This window comes from Tupaia chinensis, unplaced genomic scaffold, assembly GCF_000334495.1.
Source record: "Tupaia chinensis unplaced genomic scaffold, TupChi_1.0 Scaffold000659_1, whole genome shotgun sequence".
Lineage (NCBI taxonomy): Eukaryota > Metazoa > Chordata > Mammalia > Scandentia > Tupaiidae > Tupaia > Tupaia belangeri.
This window is the reverse complement of record NW_006160181.1, coordinates 474,822-485,389: the sequence shown is the minus strand read 5'-3', so window position 1 is coordinate 485,389 and position 10,568 is coordinate 474,822. Positions and strand designations below refer to the sequence as shown.

Here is a 10,568-nt window from a genome sequence, read left to right as displayed (position 1 = left end):
GGCGCCGCCGCTACCCCCACCCCCCCTCCTCGGCCGGCGGCCGTGACCCTGACAAGCGCTTGCCCAGCGCCCGGCCGCCTGCAGCGCGACCCCTGGCGGCTGGGAGGGCTCCCTGCACCCAGGCAGCTTCTCACTGCCCAGCTGATGCCACAGGACACTGACCCCAGGCGCCGAAGTCTGGGGCGCGCTCGCGTCCTGCCCTCGGTCCTAGTCAAACGTGGCGTGCCTCAGGCGACGGTGAAAGCCCTGAAAACATAGGTTTCAGGGACCCAGGTGGCTCCCCCCTACTTCCAGGTTTAGGGTGCACTGCATTCTTCGGTTAAAGCCAGGGCTCTCAGTTCTCTTTTCTGAAAACAAGAGCTTTGGAAAGAGGAAGAGCAGAGACCAGGACCCTAGGGTGTGGAGTGGAGTAGTGGAGCCAGGGTTAACTGAGGAGGGGCACTACTCTTCTCACTGCCGGGGTGGGTAAGAGCAGGGCAGAAGCCCAGATGGGCAAAGGGCAACAACTGAGTCCAGAAAGAGAATGTCTCTTCTGAACATGGTGGGCACTCAAGCATCCGCTGGATTAAAACTGAAATGAATGAGTGAAGAGCAGGGAGGGTGGAGTGAATACATGCATATCGAGGGGGTGGGAGTGAAAGTTTCTGAGTCCTGCTTAGGTCCTCTAGTATTAAAGGGACGGAAGGAGGAGGGAGCCAGCCAAGACTTACCCAAGTCCGTAGGTGGTAAAGTCCCTCTTCTTGGCAGACTTCGCACTGAAGCCAGTGACCCCAGGAAAGCCTGGTCATTCTGCTCAAGCAGCTGAGAGCTCAGCCAGCAGCTCAGCCACCTCATCTCGACTGTCAGCCCAGGTTGAAGAAGAGTAACTTGTCTGGCCAGTTGGAGCCCTCTTCCCCTGATCCTGCTGCCCAGTGGGCATTAGACAGCAGATGGGGACACACTAGGTGACTTCCTGTTTCCGTGGAAACCTACATCCCACCTCCAATACTGGTGCGAACTTTGTGGATGGAGGGACCATTCTACAAAGTACATGGTGCTAAGGTAGAAAAGGAGTAACAGGAAAGAGCCTGGGGCCCAAGAACTCCTTAGATTCCCCAGCCACACCCCAAACAACAGTCCATCACGCCAAGGGTTTCATATAATTTTTTTATTAACATATAATATATTTAATAAAAAATAATATCCACACTGGCTCTCTCCTCCATTGCAAGGGGAAGAGTGGTGAGGAGGGGCTGGCACTGCCCACCCCAGGCATCCGGACAAGCCCTGCCTCCGGGGCTCCCCTCTACCCCCTGCTTTCCAACAGGCTCTGACCTCCAGACAGACGGTTCAAAGTTACAAGTGCTTTAGGCCCTCCCTTGAACTCCCTCAGGCCCACCCCTTTTACAAGTTCAGGGGCCACCTGGACAAACCCCTTGCTTTTTTCTCATTCTCGGGATCCTTCATTCATGTTAGAAAGAGGATCTGGGGGCAGAGAGTGGAGTCTCTACTGGCCAGGGAGAAGGGAGGCAAGGGACAGTGAAGGGGGACAGGACCAAGAAGAGGCTGGTGAGGACGGTCCCTCACTGTAGCCGGTCGCTGCGGAATGAGTCCTCCACAGCGGGATCAGGCAGCAGGGCGCAGGGGTCACTCAGCATGTTCAGCCCTTCCAGGCCGAGTGGCTCCATGCGCAGCTCATCTTCCAGCCCCAGCCCCAGCTCCAACCCAGCAGTTGACACCTCAAAGCCAGGCACTCCAGCCAGGGCTGCCGCGATCTCTTTAGAGAAGCCTGGGGAGGGGTCTCCTGTGGGTAGAAGAGGTGTTGAGGACCTCGTGCCCTATACATTCTTCCCAGACCCCTCAGTCTCCTAACTGCATCAGCAGGGGTACTGCTCACCTCTCCATCCCCATCACCACCCACACTGCTCACCTGTGAGGACGATGTTGGGCCCTGAGCCATGGCGGGAACAGTGGGTCAAGTTCTGGTGGTTGAGGGTGTGGGAGTCCTGGGGGCCACCTACGGGGCCCTCTCCCCCTAAAAATGCAGACCCTTCGGAATAGCCAGGGGGATCCAGGGCCAGACTGGTTGATGGGCTCTCCATGCTGAACTGCTCCAGCTACGGACACACAGACAGAGCTTGAGGAAGTGGATGTCCAGACAGGCTTATTCCTGTCTGCCCTGCCTAGCCCTGTTAGCACACCCCTCTACCCAGCAATCTTCATCCGCCCAGGAACAGAGGCAGAGACAGAAGGAGGTGGCAGCAAGCAGAGCGACAGAGGCAAGCACGGGGCCCGAAGTAGGTGTGGGCGCCGTACCTGCTGGGCCAGAGCGTGCATGCCAGGAAGAGAACGGGTCAAGGCAGCGGTCATCAGAGAGCAAACTGAGCGGAAATAGAGGGTAGGAGGAGGGGTCAAACGCAGGAAGAGAAGAGCCCCAAGCTAGCAGTGCTGTGTCACTGGGAGAAGGGGAGTTCTCCCCCCACCTAGATCTCCCATTCAGAATGCAGAGATACTACTTGGGCCCCCTGAGCCACCCCCAGCCCCTCCCCTCCTTCTGAGCTAGGAGCCTGAGTGAGCACTCACGTTCCCCAGGCCGAAGTCACTCATTGCTCGGTGGTAAGGCTGTTGCCCATGCACGATGGACCCAGGTGGGTACAATGTCCCATAGTGTGGCTGCCTGCCGGGGGGCTGCCCCCCTGAAGGCTGCGCTGAACAGGCCTGAGAGGGCAGCCCTGGCTGCTGTAGAGGCTTTGGGGTAGGTGGCTGCGTGGGTAGAACCAGACTTGGGGGGCTGTATGGGTATGGGGGCAGTCGCTGGTCAGTGGGCAGTTTGCTGGTATCCAGGGCGACACCCTGAAAAAAAGCAAGGAAAAGGGGGACACTTACCCCTTAGCATGCCACTCGAGAACTCTTAGCTGCACCGGCTTTTTAGCTGCACCCATCCTCAACACAAACGTGAGGACTGCTCCAGGCTCCCAGGAGCATCCCTGGCACTGGGCACAGTTACTCAGACATGCACATCAGAAGGAAAGGGACTGAGTAAGGCTAATGTAGGGTAGCTTAGAATCCACTCCAGAAGAAAGCCATTCCTGGGTCAGCAGGTGGCATAATGGTTAAGGCACTGGACTCCCACATGGCCAACTGTGGTTCAAGTCCTGGGCCCAGTGGCTTGGAAATGAGCCAGGCATGTGTATGTGTGTGCCCAAAATCCTGAGAGGAGAATGAGAAGGGACTGCAGTGTGGGGATTCCCCCTGGGGGATGATTTCTCACTATCTCTGAGGGGCTGGTGACTTCTCGCTTTCTCTCTCTCTCTCTGATGAAGGCATGCACTCTATAGCGATAAAAGAAGTAAGCTATTCCTAAAGTTTGGTACTTTACAATTAGTCAAGTACTGGTGACATGCCCCACAAGTGACAGAGAGCTGCTGTTCGAAAGCCTTGAAGAGGCCGACGGGAGAGGGAAGAAGAAAGAGGAGGAAAGGAGGGGGAGTTGCGCTCGCTTCACGCTCTGACAGCAGGGCTCTCACTGTCCTGGCCTGTCTTTCCTACAGGAAGGGACCGAGGTAAAGATGGGACATAAAACACACATTCCAGGGAATGGCAATGGGGGAGGAGGGAGCAGGGCAGAGGAGAAGGAAAAGAATGGCATTAGGGTGAAATACAGGCAAACAAGACAGCAAAAAAGAAGGAAAGGATGAAGAGAGAGGGAAGAGCTGAGACGTTCAGCATTGAGGAAGAAGCTGTGAAGTAAGAGTCTGAGCCTGGTCCCAGTTCTTCCCAACCTGCTGTGTAAACTAGGGAGAGCCGCCTTTTCTGTGGGCCTCGGTTTCCTTATCTGTAAGGTGAGGGGATTGGGCTCCATGATCTGAGGCTCCAACTCACTCCATAAATTCTATGAAAGGAGGAGAAGTGGGAGAGGGGATAGGACAGGACAGAGGCTCAGGAAAAAAAAAAAAAAGACAAGGGCTAGGAACAAAGAAGGGAAAAGGGAAAAGGATAAACTGCTGTTTGTTGAACGTGCACCTGAGCTAGCACAGTGCTAAGTATTGGAGATGGAATACTGCCGCTTACAAATACGATTTTTGTTTTTAAAATGAAGATTCTGGTACTCATGAAGTTTAAATTACTTGTCCGAGGAAACTGAAAGTAAGAGGTATAGCCAGGATTTGAAACCCAAAAGCTTAACCCCAGGGTTTGCACTTGTATGCAAAGAGGAGACAAGATGGATAAAAGATGGGGTAGGTGGGGGACAGGAATGAAAGGGGATGATGAGACACGGGGCACAGGAAGTAAAAGAAGTACGTGAGGAAAGGAGGTTGGAGAAGGAGGGAGAGAAGGGGAAGGGAGACTGACAGGTAGGGAAGGCGCCACGCATACCTGAGTGATGGAAGACAAAGTGGGTGACATTGTTGGCGAAAACTGTTTGGGCAGCTGCTGTTGGGACCTTCTGGCATCGGCTGGGCCCACGGGCAAACTCAGGGGGCTGAGGGGCACACGGCGATGGCGGGGGGAGGCCCCAGGGGCAGAAGCTGGGTAAGGCGGGGCACCCAGAACAGGGGATGAAGTGGAGGAGGAGGAAGAGGTGGAGAGGGCTGGGGCGCTGAGTGAGGGGTGGCCCAGGGAGGTGGTGGGCAGTGCATGGCGGGCCAAGGAGGAGGCAGGCAGTGAGGGGTGACTGTGGGAGCCCTGGAGCTGGGGCTGAGGACTGCTCAGGGAAGCCTGGAGGTTGGGATTGCTAAGGGAGGACTGCAGAGATGGGTGGCTGAGAGGTGAATGAAGTCCTGCGGGCAGACAAAAAGCAGAGATGCCGACGTTACTGATGGGAAGTGCCACCCTTTCCTCCCAGATGGGTGGCATGACCAGACGATGAAGTGGTAACACAATGTCCTCCCTGCTCTATTCCTGATGGTGTGACAGACACTGCTCCCCCGCCCCCGGGCTGCTCTCCATCTTCTTTCTAGGAAAAGCCAGCTCTCACTGGCTACCAGCTCTCACTGGCTACCAGCTCTCACTGGCTACCCGCTCTCACTGGCAACGATGTGCAGTGCGAGACTCCTGGGGAGCAGAGGTCATAGGCTGGTGTGGGCGGTCACAGGAGGATCCCTGGAACCCAACTCTCCCTCCCCTTCATCCCTCCAGCCAGGCAGCACCCAGTGGGCATTTGGCCCGGTCAGCCACTCACCTGGCGCATCATAGCCTGGGCCCAGGCCCAGGCCCCCGCTGATGCCCAGGTGGGTCATGGTGTGGGTCAGATTGGAGGTACTGTTGCCCCCACTCAGGCCGGGATAGGCTGTCTCCTCGGGGTCCAGGGGAGTGGGCAACGGAGGGGGAAAGTGCAGGTTGGTGAGGTCAGGTAGGGAGCCCCCCGTGTTCATGGCAGGTGGGAGGACAGGCACATTGGCAGGCTGGTCAGGAGATGGAAAGATGCTAGGGGAAGAAGACGAAAAGAAAGACGTAAATGGCTGGGCGGGGGACAGGCAAGGTGAAGGGAGAACTGAAGACAATCTTCCACGTGTCCCTGTACGGCCCTCCCTGCCCTCAGCCAACCTCACCGGGTACTTACTTAATTCCAGGTACTTCACAGGACCGAGGTCGGGAGGAGGGTAAGGACAGCTGGGGAGAGACGGGGGATGTGGAAAATGAGGGCAGTGCTCAGTGGAGAACCCTGGGTCACCTACCCCATGACAAGGGGACAGCAAAGGAATGAGGGACAACCCAACATCCCAAGCCTACCTTCTTAGCATCCCATGGCTTCAGCAAATGCTTGTCATCTAGCAAGTTCTCCTCAATAGCAGGAACTTGAAAGAGAAAGACTGGTGATGGGAAGGTTGCAGGCACCAGTAAGGCAGGAAAGGAAGCAGAGGCAGGTGGGTAGGGGTCCCGCACAAAGTTCCCGACACCAGTCCAGAAATTCTTTGGCATGCAGTACCCACCAGTGGGGAGGAGCACATACCTTTGGAGTCCATCTCACCATCCAGAAAACCTGCAATGGATGCAGTGGAGTTGGCTGTGGTGCCCACTGACCTGCCTGCCTCAAACTAAAGCTCCACAGCTGCTCCCCACCCTGGGACATGGCCACTTACCCCCACGGCGGCTGGGCAGGACGCTGGGAGGTGGGGGGCCTGGATAGGTGTCCTGGGGGCTGGGGTTCATTACACTTGTATGAAGGGCAGAGTCAGAGCTGGTCCTATGGAGTAGCAGAGATGAGCTGGCACCAGGTACAGTCTTCCTGGTGTCCAAGCTCTGCCTAGTAAGGGAAACGCTGGCTGGGCTGGCAGAGGGTGAGGACAAGGGAGCAGGGCCCCAGAAACCGCACATAGGTTGAGACGTGGCCTAGAGAAGGCTAGGGCTATCACCTGTTGAGTGCAGATGGTAGTCGAAACAACTGCCCCTTCTCTGCAGGGAAGTTGCCCCAGGGCATCGTCCTGGGGTGGAAAAACAAAGTCACAAGGAGGAAGGTGAGCATGGGGACCTCAAAATGTCAGATGGCCCAGGTGGGAGTGGAGAGAGCTGGGTGCCCAGAATCCTGCCTCCTTTTTTCTTGTTCTTCTGATATCTGTGACCCAAGAACCTCCTCTCCCAGTCAATCAAGAGATCTGGAAAACTTCTCAACTTTTTGCTGCCAGAACAAGCTGAATGGGAATCTTGGAGCAACTCTGTTGAGTATGGGTACTGGGAGTGAGATACACAAGGGAGGGGTGCAGAAATCTGAGAGTACCCGAGCACTAATCTGGCACCATCCTTGACAGAAGGTAGCCCTGTTCACCTGCCACCCTGCCATTCTCCCCTCCCCCTTGCATACACACCCAGTCTGGCTACATTTCCCATTGGTCCTACTCTGGCTGGACTGGGAGGCTTGGCCACTCGTGTCAACATGGCCAAGACTGGACTCTGACCCACCTACTCCACCTGCCCCCACTCCTTCCAGCCCTGTCGTTACATGAGGTGGCACTGTTGAAACCCTAGCCCAGTAATCCCTGCCTCAACCCAAACTCCCTCCAGAAACATGTCAGCGAGTGGGGAGGAGATTCTGCCCGCCCTGGCCACTTACCTTCGCCAGCTGGACTCTGGGGGAGGAGATAAGTAGGCAGGACCATAGGGAGAGCTGTCAATGTGAACGGCACCAGTTAAGGAAAATGTAGAGAGGCAATGAATGGGATAGAGACCAGGTGGGAGAATAATGGGGGCAGCAGATGAGTTAATTCGAGAAACACGTACCTCTCCTCCTCTATAAGGGGCAACAAGAGGGTCAATCAATGGAAAAAAAAGAATCAGGCCTAAAGTAGCTGGAAAAATATAGAAGAATGTCTGGGCAGGGCTTGTAGGAGACGAGTCCGTGGGTCTCTGAGATTGAAAGCTGAGAAGTGTTTAGAGAAGGGACCAAATTTCCTTTAGCAGGAAACATAACAGGGAGCCCTTCCTTGGGCATCAAAGAGCAAGCTGAGGTGAGGAGAGCGAAAGCCGGTCAAAGACTAAGAGCACAGTCCCAGGAGCAGTGGCTCCCTGTCACAGCCAGTGCTGACACATGGGTCACTTTTCAGTAAGGTGGAGTAAAGGAGTACTCCTGAAGAAGGACAGGGCTGGAGAATACTTTCTTTCTTTTATTTTTTTTAAGAGTTATTTAATTTTATTTATTCATTCATTTATTTTAATTTTACCAGAGAGAGACACAGAGACTGAGGGAGAAGAAAAGTAAGAAAGCAAGCCACCAGGTCAGGGACTCAAACCGTGGTTGGTTATGTGGGAATGTCCAGCATCTTAACCACCACGCCACCTGCTGGTCCCCGAGAGTGCTTTCTTTATAAAGTTTATTCATTTATTTCTTCCACAAGCAAGAAAGACAGAGAGATAGACAGTATCCCCAAGAGGGCCCTCATGCCATGATCAGCCCCAGATATGGGCAAGCACATGCCTGGCATACTTAGGGAGGTCTCTGAACACAAACCTGGAACCTTCCCAGATGGGTCAGCCTTGCTGAATATAGCAATTTATAGCTGTGCCACCATCCAGCCCTGGGACTGGGCAATACTTAAAGTCCCTTCCTACTATGAGTCCCTGAGGAACCCCACCCTATCACCCTCCAGAGCCCCAAGCCCTCTGTGAAGGATATGTGGCGGGGATATCGACGGAGTGGGGACACCATCCTGCGGGGATCTCTCTGCACCCGTTCCACCAGCCCGTGGTGCCGAGTGCTCCGGGATGAATCCAAAGGTGAGTGGAGGGGGCCCTGCCAAAAGGGACAGCTGAGTCAGCATCGGAATGGGCCTAAGAGCTTTCACTCCTCTCTGGCTAGTATCTACTCACCTGGAACTCAGTCAGGCCACAGCCAATCTGGTTAACATTGGGCAAAGACCCACCATAATGGGAGCTCCTTGTGTACGCCAGTCGTAGTTTTTGGGCCTGTAACTGAGACATGAAGGACAAATGGGAATGTCAGAGAGGGTCCTAAGCACTGCTTCCTTTGGCAATTCTTTTATTTATTTTTTCTTTTTTTGGAGAGGTTTTTGCTATAGGGCGCGTGCGCTTGCCAGACAGACAGAGAGAGACAGAGAGACAGAAAGCAAGAAATCACCCCCCGGGGGGATGGCCACACCACAATCCCTTCTCTTCCATTCTCCTCTCGGGATCTTGGGCACACACGCACACGCGCCTGGCGTGAGTTTAAGCCACGGGATCCGGGACTCGAACCGCGGTCGACTATGTGGGAGTCCAGCGACATAGACATTATGCCAACTGCTGGTCCCTCTTTGGCAATTCTTGTCAACTCTGTCATCAGGATATGCTGCTGCTGCTCTTTTAAGAAATCTGCAAGAGAGCCAGCAGACGGTATAGCAGTTTCATCACTGGACTCCCACACGGCCTACTGTGGTTTGAGTCTTGGACCAGGTGATTTAAAAACCACACCGGTTAGGGCAGCTGGATCTCACGTGCCAACTGTGCTGTTTGAGTCTCAGACCTAGCAGTTTGAAAAGCATGCTGGTGCATGTGTGTCCGTGTCCAAATCCAAAATCCCAACAGGAGAATGGAGGAGGATTGTGACAGGGCCATACCCCTGGGGGGTGCTTTCACACTTTCTTCTTTCTCTCTTTCTGTCACAGTGTGTCTCTGGAGAGTACACGTGCTCTATAGCAAAACTAAAAAAAAAAAAAAAAAAGTCATATTTATTTAGTTGGGTTCTAGAAGGCTTGATTTCTCATAATATTGAGAATAAGCAGGTGAGAGAGAAAATGAGTAGTATTTCAGTTTACACTAGAAACAAAAAAGGAAAAATAAAAATCACACTTGGTGCATGTGCGTGGTGCCCAAGATCCCAAGAGGAGACTGAGGAGAAGAGACCGTGCCATAGCTATCCTCCCTGGGGGGGAAGTGATTTCTCACTTTCCCTCTCACTGTATCTTGTCTTTTTTTTCCCCCAATTATTTTATTTAACTTTATTTATTTATTTGAATTTGACTAAAAAGGGACAGAGAAAGAGAGAGAGAGAAAAAGTGAGAAAGCAAGCCGCCAGGTCCAGAACTTGAACCTCAAGTTCAAGTAGGAGTCCATGTGGGAGTTCAGTGCCCTTAACCATCAGGCCCCCCCACTGTGTCTGCCTTTATCTCTCTCCAGGGACCATATATGCCCTAAGGTAAAAACCTCTTAAAAGAAAAAAAAAAAAAAAAAAAAGAAAAAAGAAAAAGAAATCTGCCAGGAAAAACAATACAAAACAACAACAACAAAAAAATACCACGGGATTGGGGGAAAGGTCGACCGAGAGATGGTATAAACAATCCACTCTAGCGCTTCTGCGGGGTACCCTCATTAATGACATCACTACTGCCTGACATGACCCTGCCAGGTAGGGTCTGCTACTCTGCTCAGGGCCTGTCTCAGTTGGCATCAGTCTAAGCAGAGTCCCTGAGGGGCTGTCAGGAGCCCACAGGCTAGACACAGGGAGGGGTGCCTATTAGGCACCTCTTAGGTTCCTTTCCAGATGTGTCCCAAACTAATTGGGAGTAAGAGGAAGGCCACAGGTGGACTGTACAGAGCCATTACTGCCAGCCTCTTTTCTTCCCATCCTGGAGAGCACAGACTTCTGGGCTCTGGCACTCGCCCAGCCTCCAGAAGGCTACAAACAGCCTGCACCTTCCAAACTAGAATATCCAGGGGATGGCTCTCCTAGCTGGACACAGTGCCTGACAAAACCAAGGGGAGGGACATTCTTCTACTGAATTCTAAGACCCCAACTGGCAAGAAAGCCTGGAGAACACAGATGGAACAGGGGGCAGTAGCCGACCCCAGCCTGGGCCAGAGCCATCTCCCTGCCCCATTCTCACTCTGGGGAGATATGCCTGGTGCAGAAGTGATACACCACAACCCTCAGCCTGGAATGGGCTTCATCCATCCACAAAGCTCATGCCCCTCTGTGAGAAGCACCTGCTTCTAAGGCTCAGTCACTGCCCCCAGCTAAATAGACAGACCCAGGGCAAGGCCATGGGGAGGAGGGTAGATGGGGGGTGAGTTCTAAGAGCTTCCAGGTCACTGTATTGTACCATAAGTCAACATGAGAACTGGCTTTCTGTACCAGGAGGTCAGCCCAGTGAGTTCAG

General features: G+C 53.7%; 1 protein-coding gene across 3 annotated transcripts in view; it reads right to left on the bottom strand.

Moving 5' to 3' along the window:
• Positions 1 to 1,163: 1,163 nt before the first annotated feature.
• Positions 1,164 to 10,568, bottom strand: part of CRTC2 (CREB regulated transcription coactivator 2) — an 11,607-nt gene continuing 2,202 nt past the window's right edge. For all 3 annotated transcript variants that reach the window (XM_027776282.1, XM_027776283.1, XM_027776284.1), the window contains 13 exons: positions 8,284 to 8,385; positions 8,090 to 8,206; positions 7,031 to 7,092; positions 6,336 to 6,404; positions 6,063 to 6,166; positions 5,933 to 5,962; positions 5,713 to 5,777; positions 5,543 to 5,592; positions 5,162 to 5,406; positions 4,357 to 4,760; positions 2,563 to 2,832; positions 1,910 to 2,096; positions 1,164 to 1,783 (listed from right to left, as the gene is read on the bottom strand). In XM_027776282.1, the coding sequence (XP_027632083.1) occupies positions 1,563 to 1,783; positions 1,910 to 2,096; positions 2,563 to 2,832; positions 4,357 to 4,760; positions 5,162 to 5,406; positions 5,543 to 5,592; positions 5,713 to 5,777; positions 5,933 to 5,962; positions 6,063 to 6,166; positions 6,336 to 6,404; positions 7,031 to 7,092; positions 8,090 to 8,206; positions 8,284 to 8,385 (1,926 nt within the window). In that variant the 3' untranslated portion in view covers positions 1,164 to 1,562. The remainder of the gene's footprint in view (positions 1,784 to 1,909; positions 2,097 to 2,562; positions 2,833 to 4,356; positions 4,761 to 5,161; positions 5,407 to 5,542; positions 5,593 to 5,712; positions 5,778 to 5,932; positions 5,963 to 6,062; positions 6,167 to 6,335; positions 6,405 to 7,030; positions 7,093 to 8,089; positions 8,207 to 8,283; positions 8,386 to 10,568) is intronic.